The sequence below is a fragment of the Bubalus kerabau genome, chromosome 5 (genome assembly GCF_029407905.1).
Source record: "Bubalus kerabau isolate K-KA32 ecotype Philippines breed swamp buffalo chromosome 5, PCC_UOA_SB_1v2, whole genome shotgun sequence".
Lineage (NCBI taxonomy): Eukaryota > Metazoa > Chordata > Mammalia > Artiodactyla > Bovidae > Bubalus > Bubalus kerabau.
In genome coordinates, this window is record NC_073628.1 from 51,619,608 (window position 1) to 51,643,371 (window position 23,764).

At 46.5% G+C, this 23,764-nt stretch overlaps 2 protein-coding genes and 1 long non-coding RNA gene across 3 annotated transcripts in view; 2 read left to right on the forward strand and 1 right to left on the reverse strand.

The window, feature by feature from the left end:
- Positions 1 to 4,388, reverse strand: part of LOC129652731 (uncharacterized) — a 28,532-nt gene extending 24,144 nt beyond the window's left edge. The window contains exon 1 of the long non-coding RNA XR_008714715.1: positions 4,246 to 4,388. This is a non-coding gene — a long non-coding RNA (uncharacterized LOC129652731). The remainder of the gene's footprint in view (positions 1 to 4,245) is intronic.
- HEPHL1 (hephaestin like 1) overlaps positions 1 to 6,977 on the forward strand; it is a 112,533-nt gene extending 105,556 nt beyond the window's left edge. The window contains exons 18-20 of the mRNA XM_055581661.1: positions 6,010 to 6,172; positions 6,623 to 6,688; positions 6,778 to 6,977. Of these exons, the coding sequence (XP_055437636.1) occupies positions 6,010 to 6,172; positions 6,623 to 6,688; positions 6,778 to 6,977 (429 nt within the window). The remainder of the gene's footprint in view (positions 1 to 6,009; positions 6,173 to 6,622; positions 6,689 to 6,777) is intronic.
- Positions 6,978 to 15,956: 8,979 nt separating this feature from the next.
- PANX1 (pannexin 1) overlaps positions 15,957 to 23,764 on the forward strand; it is a 58,878-nt gene continuing 51,070 nt past the window's right edge. Inside the window, exon 1 of the mRNA XM_055581663.1 lies at positions 15,957 to 16,504. Coding sequence (XP_055437638.1) covers positions 16,324 to 16,504 — 181 coding nt within the window. The 5' untranslated portion in view covers positions 15,957 to 16,323. The remainder of the gene's footprint in view (positions 16,505 to 23,764) is intronic.

Genomic DNA, 23,764 nt, shown 5'->3' on the forward strand with positions numbered 1-23,764 from the left:
CTCCTGCTTTCTTTTGGTCCCTATTCGCATGGAAAATCTTTTTCCAGCCCTTCACTTTCAGTCTGTATGTGTCCCCTGTTTTGAGGTGGGTCTCTTGTAGACAACATATGCAGGGGTCTTGTTTTTGTATCCATTCAGCCAGTCTTTGTCTTTTGGTTGGGGCATTCAACCCATTTACGTTTAAGGTAATTACTGATAAGTATGACCCCGTTGCCATTTACTTTATTGTTTTGGGTTCGAATTTATACACCATTTTTGTGTTTCCTGTCTAGAGAATATCCTTTAGTATTTGTTGGAGAGCTGGTTTGGTGGTGCAGAATTCTCTCAGCTTTTGCTTGTCTGAAAAGCTTTTGATTTCTCCTTCATACTTGAATGAGATCCTTGCTGGGTACAATAATCTGGGCTGTAGGTTATTTTCTTTCATCATTTTAAGTATGTCTTGCCATTCCCTCCTGGCTTGAAGAGTTTCTATTGAAAGATCAGCTGTTATCCTTATGGGAATTCCCTTGTGTGTTATTTGTTGTTTTTCCCTTGCTGCTTTTAATATTTGTTCTTTGTGTTTGATCGTTGTTAATTTGATTACTATGTGTCTTGGGGTGTTTTGCCTTGGGTTTATCCTGTTTGGGACTCTCTGGTTTTCTTGGACTTGGGTGATTATTTCCTTCCCCATTTTAGGGAAGTTTTCAACTATTATCTCCTCAAGTATTTTCTCATGGTCTTTCTTTTTGTCTTCTTCTTCTGGGATCCCTATGATTCGAATGTTGTAGCGTTTAATATTGTCCTGGAGGTCTCTGAGATTGTCCTCATTTCTTTTAATTCGTTTTTCTTTTATCCTCTCTGATTCATTTATTTCTACCATTCTATCTTCTAATTCACTAATCCTATCTTCTGCCTCTGTTATTCTACTATTTGTTGCCTCCAGAGTGTTTTTAATTTCACTTATTGCATTATTCATTATATATTGACTCTTTTTTATTTCTTCTAAGTCCTTGTTAAACCTTTCTTGCATCTTCTCAATCCTTGCCTCCAGGCTATTTATCTGTGATTCCATTTTAATTTCAAGATTTTGGATCAATTTCACTATCATTATTCGGAATTCTTTATCAGGTAGATTCCCTATCTCTTCCTCTTTTGTTTGGTTTGGTGGGCATTTATCCTGTTCCTTTATCTGCTGGGTATTCCTCTGTCTCTTCATCTTGTTTAAATTGCTGAGTTTGGGGTGTCCTTTCTGTATTCTGGCAGTTTGTGGAGTTCTCTTTATTGTGGCGTTTCCTCGCTGTGTGTGGGTTTGTACAGGTGGCTTGTCAAGGTTTCCTGGTTAGGGAAGCTTGTGTCGATGTTCTGGTGGATGGAGCTGTATTTCTTCTCTCTGGAGTGTAATGAAATGTCCAGTAATGAGTTATGAGATGTCTATGGTTTTGGGGTGACTTTGGGCAGCCTGTATCTTGAAGCTCAGGGCTGTGTTCCTTTGTTGCTGGAGAATTTGCTTGTTATGTCTTTCCCTGGAACTTGTTGGCCCTTGTGTGGTGCTTGGTTTCAGTGTCGGTATGGAGGCGTTTGATGAGCTCCTGTCAATTAATGTTCCTTGGAGTCAGGAGTTCCCTGGAGTCAGGGTTTGGACTTAAGCCTCCTACTTCCAGTTATCGGCCTTAATTTTACAGTAGTTTCAAAACTTCTCCTTCTGTACAGCACCACTGATAAAACATCTACGTTAAAGATGAAAAGTTTCTCTACTGTGAGGCTCACTCAGAGAGGTTCACAGCGTTACATGGAGAAGAGAAGAGGGAGGAGGGAGTTAGAGGTGACCCAAATGAGATGAGGTGGAATCAATAGTGGAGAGAGTGGGCTAGCCAGTAGTCACTTCCTTGTGTGCACTCCACAACTGGACCGCTCAGAGATGTTCACGGAGTTATACAGGGAAGAGAAGAAGGAGGCAGGAGACAGAGGTGGCCAGAAGGATAAAAGGGGGAAATGAAAAGGAGGGAGACAGATCCAGCCCGTAATCAGTTCCTTAAGTGTTCTCCACTGTCTGGAACACACAGAAATTCACAGAGTTGGGTAGAGTAGAGAGGGGTTAGGGAGGAGATACAGGTGACCTGGTGGAGAAAATGGAGAGTCCAAAGGGAGAGAGAGCAGTCAAGCCATTAATCTCGTACACTAGTGAAAAATGGGTCCTGAAGATTGGGTTCTTAAAGGTACAAAATTGGTAACAAATACATAAAAACAAAAATTAGAAATCTAGAGTAGAGTTTGGAATTTCAAAAATGCGATGTTAATGAAAAGAAGAAGGAAAAGAAAGAGAGAAAAAACGAATAAAGAAAAACAAACAAGGTCGTGAAAGTAATAAAGAAACTACAGGTACAAAATTGATAACTAATACCAAAAAGCAAAAATTAAAAATCTAGAGTAGAGTTTGGAATTTCAAAAATACAACGTTAAAAAAAAAAAAAAGAAGAAGAAGAAGAAAAATAAAGAGAGAAAGCAAACAAACCAACAAAAACAATGTCGCAAAAATTATAAAGAAAATACAGGTACAAGATTGATATCAAATACCAAAAAGCATAAATTAAAAATCTTGAGTAGAGTTTGGAATTGCAGATATACGATGTTATATAAAAGAAGAAAAGAAAGAAACAGAGGAAAAAAAAAGTCACAGAAATTATGAAAAAAACTATAGGTACAAAATTGATAACATATATCAAAAGGCTAAAATTAAAAATCTAGAGTAGAATTTGGAATTTCAAAAATACAATGTTAAAGAAAAGAAGAAAAAGAAAAAAGAAAAAAAAAAAACCACGGTCAAAAAATTATAAAATATATATATGAAGTTTGCTGAAGAAGAAAAAAAAAAATAGGGTCTTTTTTTTTTTTTTTGCAAAGTAATAGTTATAAAAGTGAAAATTAAAGGACAATAGAGGACTTAAAAAAATTTTTTTTTAATTAAAAAAAAAAAAGGAAAGAAAGATTGATCGTAAAAATAGTAAAAATATATCTAGGTCTTTCTCTGGTTTTGTTGTGAGTATTGTGGGTTCAGTTCATTTTTGGCAGTTCCTTAGTCCGACATATTTCTCAAGATCTATAGGCCCCTTCCTATGTAATCCGTAGTAACCACAGGGTTTTAATCTATGGCCTGTAGCTTCCAAGGCGTTTCCCTCTGTTATAGCTTCTTCTGTTTGCTGGTCTCTTCAGTGTCTGGTTCCCGCCCTGACACAAAGGGGACGGTGGAGGACACTATTTTTTTTAATTTTATTTAGGCTCACTTGTTCAGCCGCGCTGTGGGGAGGGAGGGAGGGATGCTGCAAACAGATAACACTGGTGTGCGCTCACAGTGCCTCAGCCACACTGGGTCTGCCCCCGCTCACGGCGCGTGTAGCCTCCCTGCCCACACTGCTTGGGCTCTAGGTTGTTCCGCCGGGAACAATCAGAGGCCGGCCCTGGGCTGAGCTCCCAGGTCCAAGCCGCTCAGGTTCAGGCACTCGGGTAGTCCTCAGAGGCGCAGACTCGGTTGGGCCTGCATTTTGTGCTCTTCCCAGATCCGAGCAGCTCAGGTGACGAGGTGTTTGGCGGGCGCCAATGCTGCGACTTATCGCCTCCCCGCCACTCGGTTATCTGGGTGTAAAACCGGCGCACCTTCTCAGGCAGATGTTGACCGTCCAGACCCCCAAGAAGTTTTAGTTAGCAAAGAAGCCTGCTTACAGTTTTATAGATAGTGTCTCTCTGGGGCTGCGATTGCCCCCTTCCGGCTCTGGCTGCCTGTCACCGGAGGGGGAAGGTCTGCAGCCGGCTATCTCTGTTCAGTCCTTTGTTCTGTGCGCGGGCCTGGCGGTGTCTTAGGTTAGGGCTGGCTTTTCGCGTGGTAGATATCCCACAGTCTGGTTTGCTAGCCCATATTATTTCGCTCAGATAGCGCTCAGGACATTCGGCCCGATTCTTACTCTAAGGGACACAGCCCGCGCCGCACTTCCCTGCCCAGCCCCCGCTTGCTAATGCCGTGTGCAGGCGTCTGCGCTGCTTCTCCGCTGGGGGAGTTACCGTAGGGCTCACAATCCGCGATTTTTAATTGTTTATTTTTTTTTCCCCTCCCTTTTATGTTGCCCTCTGTGCTTCCAAAGCTCGGCACAGATTCGGCAGTGAGAGGGTTTCCTGGTGTTTGGAAACTTCTCTCTTTTTAAGACTCCCTTCCCGGGACGGAACTCCGTCCCTCCCTCTTTTGTCTCTTTTTTTGTCTTTTATATTTTTTCCTACCTCCTTTCGAAGAGTTGGGCTGCTTTTCTGGGTGCCTGATGTCCTCTGCCGGCATTCAGAAGTTGTTTTATGGAATTTACTCGACGTTTAAATGCTCTTTTGATGAATTTGTGGGGGAGAAAGTGTTCTCCCCGTCCTACTCCTCCGCCATCTTGGCTCCTCCTCCACTGATTTGTTTTTGTCTCTATAGTTTTGCCTTTTCTGAAGTGTCTTATAAATGAAATCATACAGCCTATAGCATTATTAATCTGGCTTGTTTCATTTTGTATTGGCATTTAAAGTGCATCCACCACATTGTATAAGCCATGTGTTCCATCCTGTTGTTGAAGTATTCCATTGTATGAATGTATTGCAGTTTGTTTACTTGTTCCCCTATTGAGGGACATTTGGGTTGTTTCCAGTTTGGGGTTATTAAAAATAAAGTCATTATAAACATTTGTGAACATGCTTTCATGTGAACATAAGTTTTTCCTTTCCCTTGAGAAAATACCTAGGGGGTAGATTGCTAGTTGTTGTTGTTAAGTTGCTAAGTTGTATTTCACTCTTTGCAACCCTGTGGACTGTATCCTGCAAGACTCCTCTGTCCATGGAATTCTCCAGGCAAGAATACTTGAGTGGGCTGCCATTTCTTTCTCCAGGGGATCTTCCTGACCTAGGGATCGAACTCATGTCTCCTGGGTTGGCCGGTGGATTCTTTACCACTGAGCAACCAGGCCAGGTGGTACATATATGATTAACTTCAAGAAAACTTCCAAACTGTGTTACAGAGAGACAGTACACTTTTCTCTCCTATCAGACATGTATGAGGCTACCACTTTTCCACATCCACCTGAACACTGGCTATCTTTCATTCTTATTTTTTCTTAGCCATCCATTTAAGCATTGGGTTGACCACAAAGTTCGTTCACGTTTTTCAATACTATCTTATGAAAACTGAATGAACTTTTTGGCCAACCCAATATATATTGGTATCTCATTGTTTTTCATTTGCATTTTCCTAATGGCTAATGATATTGAGTATCTTTTCATATGCTTTTCTATCATCTGCCATCTGTAAATCTCCAAAGTTGTAGAATTCATGGATAGTTGTTCATAACATTCCTTTACTATCCTTTTTAATGTCTATAAAGTCTTAGTGATAGACCCCCTTTCATCTCTGATATTTGTAATCTGTGGGTTTTTTTTCCCCTCTGTCAGTTTGTCTAGAGTTTTGCTGCATAACAAATTCACCCTAAGATGTAGTGCCCTAAAGCAACACTCTTATTATCTCACAATCTCTCTGGGTTAGGCTGGAAAGAGTTTAGCTCATTGATTCTGATTCAGTATCTCTTGTGAGGGCACAATCAAGATGTCAACTGGAGTTACAGTCATCAGGTTTGATAGCAGCTGGAGGATCCATTTCCAAGCTCACTCACAGGACTAGGGGCCAGAGGCTTCAGTTCTTGACCGTGACATGGGAGCTGGCTTCCCTAGAGTGAGTGATCCAGTGGGACAGAGAGAAAGGGAAGCAGAATGCCATTTGCTTCTGCCATATGCTGGTGGCTTCAAGGACCAACCGTCAGACAGTAATGTGAGAGGGGACTACCAAGGTACTGAGTACCAGGAGACAGGGATCACTGGGGACCAGCACAGGTTGGTTTCCATACAGTTCATCAATGTTACTGATTTGTTCAAAGAACCAGCTTTTGGTTTATCTTTATTATGTTTGTATTCTTCATTTAATTGATTTCTGCTCTTATCTTTATTATTTCCTTCTACCTGCAGATAGGTAAATCTTACCGAGAAGATGTATATGACCTCTTTCCCGGGACATTCCAAACCATTGAACTGTTTGCAGATCACCCAGGGACGTGGTTGTTACATTGTCATGTGTCTGACCATATTCATGCTGGCATGGAGACAACCTACACAGTCCTTCGAAACATAGGTACTGTTTTCTGTCTGTGATGCCAGCTGATAGTACCAGGCTTCCTGTAGACTTTGAAAACAGGAAGCATGAAGGCCTCCAAGGAGCTCAGAGTCAAGTAAGAGAGACAGACCTGTAACTGTAGTAGACTATGGTATATGCCAAGATAAAGTACAGGGTACAGGGTTCAGTGACAGCAGCAGGGGGCAATGATTAACAGGCTGGGGGACATGAACCCAGGTTCCACAGGTGGATATCTTAATAGGTGAGCAGAAGTTTGCAGGGTGGATGGGGTAAGAACAGCATGTATGCTGGTACAAAATAGGCACAGTGACTATCCAATAAAGACTTACAGATACTGATAGGATCAAGTCTTTGTTGGTGAAATGACTTAACTCTGGAAACAACTCAGGTAGTGAAAAGAATCTGCTTCTATTGTTTATAAACCATCACATTGTCTTCTTTGTCCAGACAACAGGATTCCATACTCCACCAAGTCTCCTTCCGGAGGTGCATCCGGATCCGCGCCCTCTAACGGTAAAGATGCCCGCCCTGACCCTGTAGTCAATGGTCGGGATTTACTCCGCAGGGAAAGAGCCCTGACGGCTCGCCTTTCTTTTGCACAGAACCCGGCGAGGAGCAGCTCTACTTCTTTGGCCAGAGTCTGGATCCCAGAGGAGCACGAGCAGCCTTGGTCATTCTCTTCGTCCTCGGCCTCCTCCTTCTGGTCCTCTCGGTGATCCTCTCGCTCAAGCTGTGCTCCGTGAGGCCGCGAGCTGCGTACCAGGAGGTCCAGTCCTGCGCGCTCCCCACCGACGCCCTGTGACCCCCGTGTCCCCGGCAGGGAGACGGAACAGGGCACCGCTCCCCGAGGACCCTGCCGCCGCTTCCCGGGTCAGCCTCCGATCCTCTGGAACACAGTCAAAGCAATGTGCTTTTCTTTCTTTATTTTTAAAGGGGCTGTGAATAATCCTCAGGTATAAAATAGAAATAGAAGAGTGGGCGTGACTGAGAAAGCAGACCCAGTCTGTTCTCTGAATGAGCTCGTCGAAGTGCGAAGACCCTCTAAAAGATACCTTTGTTTTCCATCTTTCATAATTCTTAGACGGTGCTTCCTTACCATCAAAGTCTCTATAGATGGACAGTTTCGGGAAAGAGTTACACTGCCTCAGACATCTAACTGGAATGGCACTGATTTTTCATCTCTGTTATGCAAGATGCTTCCTTTAGTGCTTCCAGGAAAAATAACTTTCTGGGGTGTCCCTGAAAATGTCTAAATCAGTATCTGCTGATAAAATTTGATCAAATGACTTTTTTGGAGGCTTTAGCCAGCTCCCCTGGCCTTTTCCCTTTTAATATATATAGCCTGTGCACTGTTTGCTACAAGAAGCAAAGTTATATGCATTTTTTAAAAATACTGTTTTTATGCAAACCTGTAGAGATACTTGAATGTTTACACTGAGTTGAATGTTTACAACTCACTTCATTTATACATTTTTTACAATATGTTTCTGTGGCAATGTTTGTATTTTCAAAGATCAATCAAAGAATTTGTATTTCAGAATGTGGAGGGCTGGAATCTGAAATAGCAGGCTAGATTCTCCCACTGTGAGTCAAGACACTCCCTGAGAGTTTAGTGGAAGCTTCTAAGGGGAGGGAAACTTGGCAGGAGGGAAACTTTGCAGGAAGCAAGCCGGGCCTTGACTCTTGAGCCTGATTTTTCACTGTTAGGAGGATCTTTCCCAGGCTCCATCTTTTATGAAATAAAGACAGTGTCATCATGTGAAAAACACCAGAAGGAATTCATCAATGCAGCTGACTGGCTGGGAGGAGAAAGACATAGTCTTTGATGGGAAGAGGAAAGAAAAGGCTAATAAAAGAGAGTCCCGGTAGCAAATTTTTTAACCAATAAATCAACTTTGAGATATATTTTTATAATTTTCAAGTCTCAAATGCCAAATAAAATATTGAACAACTAAACTCAACCCATTAAGAGGCAATCCATACTCTGTATATGTATGCCTCAGCTCTAGGTGTAAGATTGATAAAAGTAACATTGTTTATTACTAGACTGAGAAATTGCCCTTAGCCCACACTGCTGCGAGATGGGGGCTGTTAGTACATCTGCCTTAGCAGTGGGTTACCGGGCTGTCCAAGTGAACAAGTAGGACCTAATAAATACTGGTGGAGGGACCTTTCATACTGTCTTATCTTCATCTTGGTGAAGGGAAATGGGCAATTTGATAGAAGCTATAGTCTTACATAAACAGGATGCAAATGCTAATAGTTCTGTTCATGGTTTGCTTGAATGTCATATCAAATATGATACCCAAGGATCTGAATTCCAGACTGCTAACCACTGATAATGTGATTTTTAGTATGTGCTTACAGTTTTCAGACATGTGTAGGCTATATAATTTCATAATATTAATCATGATAAATGCCTTATTTATAACTGACCTAGAAAACAAATTATTTAGTTGTAAGTCTTTTCCTTTTCTCTTAGCTTATTTTTTTAATGAAAATGAAACCACAAAGTAGTTTGATTATACCATTTCTCTTTTTAATAAAGTTTCATGTATCATAAAGATAGCTGTTTACAGTTTTTTTTCAATGCCCTACCTGAGGTCTGCTGCTACTGCTAAGTTGCTTCAGTTGTGTCCGACTCTGTGTGGCCCCACAGATGGCAGCCCACCAGGCTCCGCCGTCCCTGGGATTCTCCAGGCAAGGACACTGGAGTGGGTTGCCATTTCCTTCTCCAATGCATGAAAGTGAAAAGTGAAAGTGAAGTCGCTCAGTCGTGTCTGACTTTTCGCGACCCCAAGGACTGCAGCCCACCAGACTCCTCCATCCATGGGATTTTCCAGGCAAGAATACTGGAGTGGGTTGCCATTGCCTATCAAATATTTGCTGCTGCTATTGCTAAGTCACTTCAGTCGTGTCCGACTCTGTGCGACCCCATAGACGGCAGCCGACCAGGCTCCCCCGTCCCTGGGAGTCTCCAGGCAAGAACACTGGAGTGGGTTGCCATTTCCTTCTCCAGTGCATGAAAGTGAAAAGTGAAAGGGAAGTCGATCAGTCGTGTCTGACTCTGAGCGACCCCATGGACTGGAACCTACTAGGCTCCTTTGTCCATGGGATTTTCCAGGCAAGAGTACTGGAGTGGGGTGCCATTGCCTTCTCCGACCTGAGGTCTAGTAATAGGTAAATTTTTTACCTGGAGCAGGCAATTAGTTAAAGGAGAATTATTTTTTAGATATTTAGCAACTATCCTAGTTATGCTCGTTAGAGGACATGAAAAGTGACAATATATGTATACAGATAACGTTGTTGTTGTTTAGTTGTTAGGTTGTGTCTGACTCTTACAATCGCATGGAATGTAGCCTGCCAGCCTCCTCTGTCCATGGAATTTCAAGCAAAAATACTGGAGTGGGTTGCCATTTCCTACTGCAAGGGATCTTCCCAACTCAGGGATTAAACCCATTTCTCCTGCGTTGACAGGCAGAATCTGTACCATTGAGCCACCTGGGAAGCCCACAGATAACACGACTCTCACCAAGTATTGTTTTCTCAGAGGTACTACACTTCTTCATGCTCAGCCTCACTCTGCTGAGAAAATCAATCACATTTATACATGTCTTTTCCTCTTGTTACAACAGAAGATGTGTGCCTGCTCCTGGCAGGGCCAGTCTTTCCCTGGACTCTGGAGACTGCATCCCTTCTTGCTTTCTCAAGAACTTAATTCCCTCAGTCATCTGTTTTCCCTCCTGCACGAAGTTATCAGCAATACCTTCCATTAAAAACAGACAGCAAACAAACAGTCACTGTCTTTAACTCCATAACCTGCTCCAACACAGGTCCTCTGTTCCCTTGATAGCAGAACTGAAAGTGCTGTCCACACTTGTCTCTGTCTCCTCACCCGATGCATGCCTCCACCCGTTCCAAAGGTTTCCCTTCCAGAGGGCCCTGCCCAACTCTGCACCCCAGTCTGCTGTTATCAAAACCATCACGACTATAATGATAACGGAAATGCTTCCACGTTCTGTGGCATATTCCCAGTCTTTATCTTACTTAACCTCTCAGTAACACTTGGTAGCTCCTTCCTTCTGGATACCCTCTAGTTCCCTGGCTCCATAACATGGCCTGCCAACCTTCCTTCTTCCACAGCAGCTATTTCCTTTTAGCCTCTTGCGAGTTCCTTCTCCTCCCTCTGACTTACATCTTAGCATGCCTCCCAACTTGAACTGGGCCCTTTTCTTCATTCGGCCCTCCGGGGTGGGCTGAATAGTATAGCCAAAGATTCCAGGTCCCACTCCCTGAACCTGTGAATGTTATCGTGTACAGCAAAAAGACTTTGCAGCTATGATTGTTACAAATCTTGAGATAGGAAGTTTATATCGGATTACCCAGATTGGCCCTAAATGTAACCACAGTGTTCTTATGGGGCTTCCCAGGTGGCACAGTGGTAAATAATCTGCCTGCTGATGCAAGAGACATGGGTTTGATCCTCGGGATCAGGAAGATCCCCTGAAAGAGAAAATGTGGCAACCCACTCCAGTATTCTTGGCTGGGAAATCCCATGGACAGAGGAGCCTGATGGGCTACAGTCCATGGGGTTGGGAAGAGTTGGACACAAAAGAGTGACTGAATATGCATGCAAGTACGGTGTTTGTATAAAAAAAGATGAGGGAGCTATGGGACACATGAAGGAAGGTGCTATGCTGCTGGCTTTGGAGATGCAGGAATGCTTTCTCAAGGCTGGAAAAGGCAAAGGACCGGATTCTCCCCTCGAGCCTCTGGACGCCTGCTGGCACCTTGACTTTATTGCAGTGAAACTGATTTCGAACTTCAGATTTCCAGAACTGTTGAAAAATAAATGTGGGACTGTTGAAAAATAAACAACCCTGGTGGTCTAGTGGTTAAGAATCTGCCTTCCAACGTAGGGGACTCAGGTTCGATCCCTGACTGGGGATCTACGATCCTACATGCTGAGGGGTAACTAAGCCTGAAACATGCAACTAGAGAGGCCTGCTGTACTGCCGTGAGGACCCAGAGCAGACAAAGAGATGAAAGATAAACGTGTGCCACCAAGTCAGCGTTAGTTTGTTATACCCCCTCCATAGGTTATTTCACTCATCTTCCCGGATCTGAAAATCATCTTTATGCTAATATATTCAAAATGTATTTCTTCCTAGGCTGCAGACTCCAAACCCTGCTTGAGCAGATCATGGAGGCAGTCCCTGTCGCTTCTGTCCCTCTAAGCACAGTCCACACAGCCGCAACAGTGCTCCTCCAAATCCGATCAGATCACTTAACCTGGTAAATTTCCTTTACTGTCTTTTGGTTTCACTTCTAACAATATCCAAATGCCCTACCTTCATCTATAAAACTCAGACTGATTTGGCTGCCCATGATGGCCACATCTCCAGCTTTACCTCTGACTCCTCTCTGTTTCAACTTTCCTGTGCCCTGCTAGTTCCTTCTTGCCTCAGGACCTTTGCACACACTGCTTTCTGTGCCTGGAATGCTCTTTCTTTCCAGCACCCTCATCCTCTTTCCTAGTTCAGATGTAAGCTCCCCAGACTGCCCTCTCTAAAGTGGACCCCTCCCAAGTTATTTCCAATTTCTATTATTTTCTTTAGTTGCCCTAATCCTGGGACATATCCATCTTACCTGTTAGTTTGACTTTTCTCTGTCTCCTTGAAATCTAGGCTCCATGGAAACAAGGACCTCAGACCTGTTTTGCTCACTGCTGCACCCCAGCACGGACCACAGTACAGATACACAATAGTTGCTCAGCAAATATTACTTACAGAAATAAATGAATATATAAACAGAACAGACCATGTAGTGGGCTTAACTTTCTTGACTTTGACTATTTTGGTCACAAAAGATTTCATATCCAAATGTCAAGGGTCTCTAACAAACAAAACAATGGTTTTGGGACCATAGCTATGAGGCCCACAGCTGTTTTGGCTTCCTTCTAACAAATGACACTGGAGTAAGGAGAGGGGAAAGGGAGGCTTTAGAGGAGGTGAAGTCGCTCAGTCGTGTCTGTCTCTTTGCAACCCCAAGGACTATAGCCTATCAGGCTCTTCCATCCATGTGGTTTTCCAGGTAAGAGTACTGGAGTGGGTTGCCATTTCCTTCTCCAGAGGAGGATGTGTTATTTAATCCCTGCTGCTGCTGAGTCGCTTCAGTCGTGTCCGACTCTGTGTGACCCCATAGATGGCAGCCCACCAGGCTCCCCTATCCCTGGGATTCTGCAGGCAAGAACACTGGAGTGGGTTGCCATTTCCTTCTCCAATGCATGAAAGTGAAAAGTGAAAGTGAAGTCTCTCAGTCGTGCCGGACTCTTAGTGACCCCATGGACTGCAGCCTACCAGGCTCCTCCACCCATGGGATTTTCCAGGCAATAGTACTGGATTGGGTTGCCATTGCCTTCTCTATTTAATCCCTAAATGCACCTTATAGCAATAAAGGGGGAGACAAACACTAAATCAATGGACAGTTAAACACATACTTGTTGAACTGTAATTGAAGCAGAAGATACTAAGAAGAGGTGGCAAGAATACACAGAAGAGCTGTACAAAAAAGATCTTCATGACCTAAATAATCACGATGGTGTGATCATTCAACCTAGAGCCAGACATCCTGGAATGTGAAGTCAAGTGGGCCTTAGAAAGCATCACTACGAACAAAGCTAGTGGAGGTGATGGAATTCCTGTTGAGCTATTTCAAATCCTGAAAGATGATGCTGTGAAAGTGTTGCACTCAATATGCCAGCGAATTTGGAAAACTCAGCAGTGACCACAGGACTGGAAAAGGTCAGTTTTCATTCCAATCCCAAAGAAAGGCAATGCCAAAGAATGCTCAAACTACTGCACAACTGCACTCATCTCACACACTAGTAAAGTAATGCTCAAAATTCTCCAAGCCAGGCTTCAGCAATACATGAACTGTGAACTTCCAGATGTTCAAGCTGGTTTTAGAAAAGGCAGAGGATCCAGAGATCAAATTGCCAACATCCGCTGGATCATGGAAAAAGCAAGAGAGTTCCAGAAAAACATCTATTTTTGCTTTATTGACTATGCCAAAGCCTTTGACTGTGTGGATCACAATAAACTGTGGAAAATTCTGAAAGAGATGGGAATACCAGACCACCTGACCTGCCTTTTGAGAAACCTACACACAGGTCAGGAAGCAACAGTTAGAACTGGACATGGAACAGCAGACTGGTTCCAACTAGGAAAAGGATTACATCAAGGCTGTATATTGTCACCCTGCTTATTTAACTTATATGCAGAGTACATCATGAGAAACGTTGGCCTGGATGAAGCACAAGCTGGAATCAAGATTGCTGGGAAAAATATCAATAATCTCAGATATGCAGATGACACCACCCTTATGGCAGAAAGTGAAGAGGAACTGAAAAGCCTCTTGATGAAAGTGAAAAAGGACAGTGAAAAAGTTGGCTTAAAGCTCAGAATTCAGAAAACTAAGATCATGGCATCTGGTCCCATCACTTCATGGGAAATAAATGGGGAAACAGTGGAAACAGTGTCAGACTTTATTTTTTGGGCTCCAAAATCACTGCAGATAGTGATTGCAGCCATGAAATTAAAAGACACTTACTCCTTGGAAGGAAAGTTATGACCAACCTAGATAGCATATTCAAAAGCAGAGACATTACTTTGCCAACAAGGGTCCGTCTAGTCAAGGCTATGGTTTTTCCAGTGGTCATGTATGGATGTGAGAGTTGGACTGTGAAGAAAACTGAGCACCAAAGAATTGATGGTTTTGAACTGTGGTGTTGGAGAAGACTCTTGAGAGTCCCTTGGACTTCAAGGAGATCCAACCAGTCCATCCTAAAGGAGATCAGTCCTGGGTGTTCATTGGAAGGACTGATGCTGAAGCTCCAATACTTTGGCCACTTCATACGAAGAGTTGATTCATTGGAAAAGACTCTGATGCTGGGAGGGATTGGGGGCAGGAGGAAAAGGGGACGACAGAGGATGAGATGGCTGGATGGCATCACCGACTCTATGGACATGAGTTTGAGAAAACTCCGGGAGTTGGTGATGGATAGGGAGGCCTGGTGTGCTGCAGTTCATGGGGTCGCAAAGAGTCGGACACGACTGAGCGACTGAACTGAACTGAACTGAATTGTGATTTTCATTAAGAAGGAAAAATAGAGGGGAACAATAATAGATAATATGTACACAGCACTCATCAGTCGCCAGGCAATGTCCTAGGCACCTTATGTATATTAACTCTTTCGATCTTTACCTCAATCCTAAGCAGTATAATCACCTTACAGATGAAAACACTGAGGTACAGAGGGGGCATGTAACTTTCCCAAGGCCTACAGCTGGTATCACAAGAGTATTTAACAAAAGTTAACAAAAATTAATCCTGTTTAGTGTTCACAAGGAAGACTCTCCAGGGGAAGTGACATCCAGCAGAACAGTCCAGGCAAAGAGGCTACTGTGGATGTGTTTTGGGGCAGGTGAAGGTCTGGAGAAGGCAAGAGCTGGCTAAGTTGAAGAACTGAAGGGAAAGTAGTGAAGCTGGTAAGGCAGGCAGTGGCCATGATAAACAATTTGAATTTTATCCTAAAAACAAGGTACACTTTAAGAAGGGGAGTGATAGCGTAAGACTGGAGCTTTTACAAGCTCCCTTTGGCAGCTGCTTGGGAGAAGGGCTTGGGGGCCTGCAGGGCCTCCTGTACGTGGTTAGGAGAGAGGATGGCAGCACAAGTGGAGGAAAATGATTAGATGTTCAATATTCAGGAGCGAGAAGCCAGAGAATTTGGAAATTGCTTAAGGGATCTGGGAGAGACGGCACTGTTACACAGGGCAGTCCAGGTGTCTGGTTTGGGCGCATGGTCGGATGGCACTGCTTTGAGCAAGATGGGGAAGACTGGAGTTCAGGCCAAGAGGAGATGCGGGTTGTGTTCCTGGCCATTGTGTGGTCCTGGTCCCATGAGTCCCCTAAGCGGAGGGTCGTGCAGGCCATGGGACGAGGACTCCGAGGGCAGGGCTGGGTGGAGATGTACACAGGGCAGGTGAGCGCACACAGAAGAGGCTAGCCTGCACGGACCTGCCCGTGTACAAAAAGCAGAGACGGCAGCCCCGGCCCAAGGAGCCCTCCTCTTCAAAGGTCCTGCCAGCTCCAAGTGTTGCTGATCACAGCGTCTTTTGACTGTCTCTCAGCATCCCAGACCGAGGCTCTCGCGGGCAAAGCGAGAGGCGAAGCACAGACCCCTGAGACCGAGTCAGGCGCAGGCTCACCACTCCGAGCCCGCACATCCCTGGCCGACAGTGTTCCTGCAAGAATTAAGCGCCCCCTCTCCCACGTTTGCTCGGTCTAACCCGCTCGATCGCCTTTTATGGCGCCCGTTGCTCTCTGAGGCCTTTGCACCACCTTTTGACCCGATCCCGCCAAGTAGAAATGCTGGGGGTGAGGCGTAAGGGGGCCGTCCGCTCTGCAGGGCGACAGGTCACTTTCGGAAGGGACTTCAAACTTCCCGGCGCCAGGAAGAGGAGGGGATGAGGGTGGGAGGGGCGCAAGGACTAGCCGAGGTGCCGCTCGCCCGGACGCCCCCTTCAGGGGTGGATCCCAGGGTTGCGGGCGCTGCCGCGCTCACCGCGCCCTCCGGCTCCCGGAAACGCCGCGCTCCCCCGAGGCTCCGGGAGAGCGCGCGGGGCGGGCGAGAGCGCGCGGGGCGGGCGAGAGCGCGCGGGGCGGGCGAGAGCGCGCGGGGCGGGCGAGAGCGCGCGGGGCGGCGGCAGCCGGGGCCTAGCGGCGGGGCTCGTGCTTTGTTTGGCCGCGGACTCTCGCCCTCGGGCGCGCGGCGGCGGCGCAGAGCCCGGGGACCTGCCGGGGTGGCTGCTCCCGGGCCTGCGGTGGAGGAACGGGCGCAACCCGGGCTCCAGTGCCCGCGGAGCAGCCCAGGGACACGCCAGGCCAGGCGCCGGGAGAAAATGGCTGCGGCGCATCACGGTACAAAGACCGGCGGAATGTGGGAGCCACCGGGGAGCCAGCAAAGGGAAAGCGAAACCCGCGGGCTGGGCTGGTGACGGGCGAAGGCACCGCACCGCCCTCCCGACGCCGGCAGTCCGCAGGCCTGCCTCGCGAACCTGCCCGGCCCAGCCCGGCGCGCCGCAGCTATGGCCATTGCGCACCTTGCCACCGAGTATGTCTTCTCGGACTTCCTGCTGAAGGAGCCCTCGGAGGCCAAGTTTAAGGGGCTGCGGCTGGAGCTGGCCGTGGACAAGATGGTCACGTGCATCGCTGTGGGGCTGCCTCTCCTGCTCGTCTCGCTGGCTTTCGCGCAAGAAATCTCCATTGGTGAGGTCCGGGGCTGGCGGGATCGGGGCGGGCTGGGCCGGCGTTATCAGAGGTGCCCTGGTCTCTGGCTGAAAGTGATTTTACCGCGCGCCCCTGGCGGTGCTCGCCGTTGTCATGGGCATGTGCACGTTGGGAAGGAAGGTAGCCAGATTTGATGGTCTGAAGCATTCTTGGTCCACATGCTTCCCGCCCCCCGCCCCAACCCTGGACCCTGCTCGTATCCTACTCCCCAGTTCGCCTGTTCCCTGCTGCCCACTGATGGCTTACTGGCAATGTGCCCAGTCGGTGCCTACTGCTGACTGTGGCTTAGTGTTCAAGCCTCACTCCTAAGACCGGCGCCGTTGTCACTAGATTTGCCTGGAACAACTGTCTCCTCTCCTCTCCACCCCCACATTTCTGCAGTCACCTAGAATTTGTATCAGAGAAGCTCCTTAGTTTCTAAATGGAGGATATGAGGAAAAGTACCCCAATCAAAGTGCTTTCTCCCTTGTCTTACATTAAATTAACGTGTACTGAGACTTAGGAGCTGCAGGGTTGTGAATGATGGGAAATAACTGCTCTTGGCCAGTATTAGAAGGATATCCAGATCCTCTATCTGGATGGTCTTTTTTTGAATGTGAGATAAATGAATCGCCTTCATGTAAATTCTCATGTGTTATAGCAACAGTTCTGTGAGATTCTGAAAGTCTGGTGGTCTGGGTAGGATCACGTGGCCACGAAGCAGCGGGGGCGGGATGCGGGGGGGGGGGTTGGAGGGGGAGAGTGTTTGAGTCAACAGGAAGGCAGTGTGTGAGGCTATACACAGCTCTGTGGAGCGGAGGTGGCCAGTGGGCTGAAGGATGGGGAAAGCTTGTGTGAGAAGCTGGGCTGGCCTGGGTGAGAAGCCCCTGCCTGTGGGTGGGATGTGGATAAGCAGAATTGACACTTCTGCCAAGATTTTGAGATGGTGGAGAAGGCCCAGTTCCTGGAAGGACAGACACGGTGAGCGAGTATCCTCGCTGAGGCAGAAGGATTGGTCAGGGTTTCTGGCATATGAGAGTGAATATGGGCCTGAGTCAATGAGAACAGAACAGAAAACTTGGTTTAAAAAGTGAAAAGTTATGATTTGAGTCGAGGCTGGACTAGCTGAAAACAGCACTTAATAAGTAATAGGCTGAGGGTAGTGCGTAAGGTCTGGAGAAGGCAATGGCACCCCACTCCAGTACTCTTGCCTGGAAAATCCCAAGGATGGAGGAGCCTGGTGGGCTGCAGTCCATGGGGTCGCTAAGAGTCGGATAGGACTGAGTGACTTCACTCTCACTTTTCACTTAAATGCATTGGAGAAGGAAATGGCAACCCACTCCAGTGTTCTTGCCTGGAGAATCCCAAGGATGGAGGAGCCTGGTGGGCTGCTGTCTATGGAGTTTCACAGAGTCGGACATGACTGAAGTGACTTAGCAACAGCAGCAGCAGCAGCAGTGTGTAAGGTCTGTGAAGGGGAGGAGGTGAGAGCTAGGAAGGATGCCATAAAGATTCAGAATCAGTTGAGGTCTCATGTGAGTGAGGGCCCCATGACTAGAAGGAAAAGGATGGGAGGTTTCCAGGAGCAAGGAGACACGCTCTTGGGCATATAGCTTTCCAGAGGCCCCTAAGGGCTGAACTGATCAGAGATACCGTAAAGGCTGCAGGCCTAGTGATTGGGGAGTGATATTGACGGAAGTAGTGAAGTTGAGGGAAGAGTTGGTTAGAAAAAGGTTACAGTGAGCTTGATTTTGTGATCTGCACCACAGAATTGTTCAACTTGGCAGGAAGTCATCAAATTCATTTTGAAAAGTAGTCTTCAGTTTTCCTTGTCATTGGGCAGGCATTGATAGTCAAAGCTTTCCCTCTGCCTTCCTGTGAGTTGAGGCTTCTGGGAGAGAGGAAAACCACAAAGTAGCGTGGATCCTGGAGATGATCTGCCCCTTCAGTGAATGTTTGCTGAGGACCCAGTGCTGGGCGCTGAGGACCCAGGAGTTGGGGAGACGTGGGCTCTGCCATGGGGGAGCAGCCATCTGATGCCAGGAGCTGGGTACCCTCTGTGATCAAACCTTACCTCTAGCCCATGTATTCCAGGGACTCTTAAGAGTGCTTTCAGCCCCTTCTAACTGATGGGCTGTCTGAAAGGCATTTACTTTGGATAGGTTTACTCAGTGGGAGGCTGAGCTTTTGCTGTTTTTTTATTGGGGGGTGTTGAAGGAGTTTGAGGTGTGGTCCTCTCCCCGCCCTGTAGGAGTTTACCATCCAGCTGGGCACAGGAACAGACTTGCTGGAGGTAATGAGATTCAGCAGTGTGTGATTCAATGACAGGGCAGTGTTAAGCTCTGAGCACCAGGTGGCAGGAGCTTGGGTGAAGCTGTCAGAAGACTCCTGTATACTGAGAGCTTCAGGACATTCGAGAGGAGGAAAGCAGGACCAGGGACGATGTTAGACAAAGCCAGAAGACAGACTTCAGAGAGGAAAGAAGAGGTACAGGAAAGAGTGCGTGGAACTGGTCTGGTGGGGGCCTGCATGCTCTGGGAGGTGGGAGCAGAAGGGGCTCTGCCTAGCCGTCCATCCAGCCTTTGTGGGTCATCACAGAGGTGATGTGGTGTGGAAGGGCAAAGCAGGGTGGTGCCCATGGGCACGGTGGAGGGCACACTGGCGGCCTTTGCAGCAACCTGGAGCTGTCACTGCTTATTGGTCCTGACTGCCCTGTGATGGCCGGAATTACAAGCAGAGCCATTCTGGAGGGAGTTGATAGGAGAATCATTTAATTTCTGAGTTGTAGCTGGAGAGTTTTAAAGACTTTTACAAAGTGAGCTGCTGATGTTGGATTGATGTAAGAATTAAAATAGGCCCCTGGTCTGGTTAAGCCTGATACTTTGCTCAGCTCTTCTAAAGCATTGCATGCGTGGCTCCCCAAGAGGGTAAGCTGGGTAGGGGGACAAAAAAACCCCGATTACACACTATGTGATGCATAGCAGAGGACAGTTTAAATTTGACTGTGACTCTTGGCTGGTAAGACTGTGCGATGGGAGCCAGAGAAGAGGCAATCGGCACTGACCGTGTTTTTTCAGCTCTTACTTTTTCTCTCCCCTTGCCTTGCATCATGTCTTGTATACAACAAGTGCTCAATTAAGATGCGGTGAATGAAATGCAGGAGCATGTGAGAGAGCTCTCCTGGGTCCGCCCTTGGAGAATGGCTGGGCTGAGGTGGGGAGGGGCATCCAGGGAGGGAGGCCAGGCCTCCGTGTCCAGGTCAGAAGCCCATGTCAGGATCGAGGTGGCAGCGGCCAGGTCCCAACCTGGAATTCACCAGCTCGAGGTGAGGGGTCCCTGGTACGGGGAGACTTCCTTGTTGCTGGGTCCCCGTGTCATTTAATAACACAAAGGCTGCCCTGGTGAGGTCAGTCCTGGTTCCCTCCCTGAGGTCCCGCTCTGATGACAGTCCTGCAGGATATGGTCAGAGAGGAGGCACCCGTTGCCCCACCTGACTTACAAGCATAGAATGTATTGCAAATACGTAAAATTCCCTTTTACAGCACTTTTGGGGCAAGGGAGAATCTGTTTGAAATGTCGAAGGCTCTGTGGAAGGCGGTTGAGCGTTGATCTGTATTGCTCAGGCGGTTGAGTGTCATTCTGTGTGGCTTGGAGAACCCACGACTGTCGCCATATGGCAGGTGCAGGGGGTCAGAGTTCTGTGCCACAAAAGGACCCTCATTTCTAACACATCTTTGCAGATGCCTCTAGAGGTATAGCATCTGTCACCCTGACTATCTCCCTATCTCTATATATTTCTGTACCTAGAGAGAGTTTAGGGAATAGCAGAGTGACAGCTCTGTGTAGAATACAAGCATAATTGGGCCACATGGCCTTCACGCTCTGAAATTCTAGGAGTATTTATCTCAAGCATTGAAGAAACTGATTCCCTAAGCATGGTACTTTTGAACAGACCAGACCCTGAATGGGATTTGTGCTCCTGGGGTCTTTTGCTGGGTCTGCAGTGCCCTTGGCCTAGGGCTGTATGTGACCTGAGGCCGAGGTGTCCTCCATTGGGGTCTGCTTTGACTCTGGAGCCCCAGCCTGGCGCCTTGGGAGATGCTGGGAGGGTGGAGTCCCTGTGTCCCTCCAGTATGCTGGCTGCCTGGTCCCTGTCTGGCCGGACCAGATGAGCAGCAGGGGCAACCGCTAGACCCCAGGGAAGGACATCTGGTCCGCCCAGGGAGCCTGCTCCTCTGCTGCCCTACTGGTGGGCTGCTGTGGTTCTGGATGGAGGGATGTGGTCTCTCAGGGTTAGCCTTCTCTGCTGCTGTCATTCCCGGGCCGGTGCTGGGCCAGCCCCAGGGGGCCGGGGGACAGGGAGCTGCAGCTTCTTGCAGAGCTGTTAGTGCCCAGCTCCCCTCCTTTTTTCTCCAGCTGAGTCCGCAGCTCTGTCATCCGCTCTTCTGTGGCTGTGTGTAGGCACACCTTTGGGAATGTGTTCAGGCTGCCTTCAGCGTACAGTGGGTGGCACAGCTGATTGTTCTTTTCAGGCGTGTCTCTAAGAATGGGCTAATATAGGGTCTCAGGGCAAAGGTCCCAAAACAGCACATCCTCAACTCACAGTTTAAGCCAAAACACCAGGGGTACATCCTGGTCCCCTTCCAGAAGGATGCCTGCTGTCCAGAGAGGCCACATACATACATACATACATACTGATACATGTTTTTCTTTGTTAAATTTTTTTTTTTTTGGTATTTTTATTGTTCAGGTAGTACATACATACCTTCTCAGGGTGAAGGATTTATAAGCCTTCCTCGTGTGTTAGGATTTATAAGCCTTCTACTGTGTGTGTCCACAGTGACCACTGTGGACACTGTACAGCTGAAAAGTCCCCTTTCTTTGCATTCATACAAAGTTTAGACACTTTTTTAAACCAAACTGAGTCACGTCATGGTGGTTTGCACTTTCCCACTCAGTATGATATGGAGAGCTTTCTGTGTCAGTACTCAAGTGTCACCTCACTGTTTTTTAACAGACAGGTAGACAGAGATCAGAGAAGGCAATGGCACCCCATTCCAATACTCTTGCCTGGAAAATCCCATGGACGGAGGAGCCTGGTGGGCTGCAGTCCATGGGGTCTTGAAGAGTCGGACACGACTGAACAACTTCACTTTCACTTTTCACTTTCATGCATTGGAGAAGGAAATGGCAGCCCACTCCAGTGTTCTTGCCTGGAGAATCCCAGGGACGGTGGAGCCTGGTGGGCTGCTGTCTATGGGGTTGCACAGAGTCGGACACGACTGAAGCAACTTAGCAGACAGAGATACTCCATAGGGTGAAATGTTCTTGCCATAGTTCACCCAGTCATTTTCCTAGGGATGTGCGTGTAGGTTCTTCCTAATTTTCCATGATTACACATCAGGCTTGTTGGTACATAAATCTCTGTAACAGCTGCCCCCCTCCCATCATTGAAAGAAAAAGAGAAAAGTTCCCAGAAAGATGGAGCCATTCTCTAGGATAGTTCTGCATTCCTGAGTTACTATTTCAAGTAAAAGTCAATGCGCCTGTGTACCCTCCAGCTCTAGCTCCCTCTAAATGTGACTCAGAAGAGGGGAAGAGGAATTTTGATGTGTTCCTTGTTTTAAGAAAGAAATAGCCTCTTTCAGGAGTAAGGTTGCAAGTTTCCATGGACTTTTCTGATGTGTTCTCAAAGCACAGTGTTTCCTTCTAAGCACTTACCCCAAGTTCCAGTTTGTTAATTATTTCCATAATTGTTTGTTTAATGCTGTCTCCCCACCAGACTATAAGTTTACTGGGGTCAGGGACCATTTATCCTCTGTGGGGTTGACTACTCTAGCCCTAGCGTCGAGCACAAAACTTGAAATGTAGTAGGCATTCAGTGGAGTTTGTAAAGGAATGGAATCATTAAGGATGTCAGTAGGATTTTAGCATTTTGCGATCCTGAGTGTTATTCTATTGTCTGTAAGACAGGATTTTATGTATCTTGAAAGAGTTTGTCTTAAAAAAAAATCACCATCAAAAATATTTGAAAACTCTGTATAATGTCATTGGAGAGAACTGGAGTAACAGTAATAGACCAAAGAATGTGAACTGATGGATAATAAGCAAACATTTAGTCATAATGAGATTGATTTTAAAAATTAACAGAATTTACCCTTATAGCATTTGTTCTGTTTGAATGCCCATTGTTCCCTGACTTTAAAGAACTCAATGACTTAGATCTATATTTAATTATTTTCAAATCCCTTTCTCTTTTCCAAAGAGAAATGAAAATGCGAAAAGAAGATGAAGTTGTGTGTGTGGGGGAAACTCTATTATTTCGAAACAGATGAAAGTCCTGTCCTTAGCAAAAGCTGAACATATGTCTTGAAATCTTTGCAGAGTCTAGACTTAGATTAGCAACATCCTTTTAAAAACCATTCGAACACCCACCCTTCCTCTGCAGGTTGCTTCCTTGGAGTGCTTTCTTCTCAAACCCCTGCCTGGGGCAGTGAGTTTGGTCCAGAATGGGGGTGCAGTTTGGGAGCACCGTGCCCCGGCTGAGGGAGCTGGACGCAGCCATGTCCCTTGGGGCTGCCTGGGGGCAGCTGGAACGTTGGTTTCCAGGAGAGAAAGCACTGAGGTGAGCCTGGCTCTGTGTGGGGCACAGGGTATGTGTTAGCACAGGGGGGATTCTTCCCACTTATTCATCCTCTGTAAAGCTTGCACTCATTTTTCTCAAAGGCTGTTTACATATGTGTATATTTATCTGATTATAAAGATATAACTTCCTGTAGAAAACATGGGCAATATAACAGGAGTTATAAAGATATAACTCCTGTAGAACAGAGCAGTAATTCCAGCACTGTTACAACACTGAGGTAACCACTGTCAAATCTTTGTGTGTTTCCCCGAACTCTTTATTGTATATACATAGCTGACAACTTGTATTCTGCTTTTGAAAAAAACCAAACTTCATTTCGGGTGATTTTACCTCATTCTTAAATCTGACAAACTTGCCTTTTGTTGGCTACCAAAGTAAACATCGAAAAGGTGTATGGAAATTGAACCCTGTTGCAATTTTTTGCTAATACAAATAGCAATGTGAGGAACGCTCCTGAACATAAACCTCTAAACTAAAGGTCTCAGTATTTCAACAAATTGTGTATAAATCTAATTACAAAGTGTGGGAACATTTTCAGGATTCTAGACTTAAATGGCTGGTTGCTCTCTGGAAAGATCATTTGTTGTTGAATCTTCTAGCAGTTAGGAGGGTCC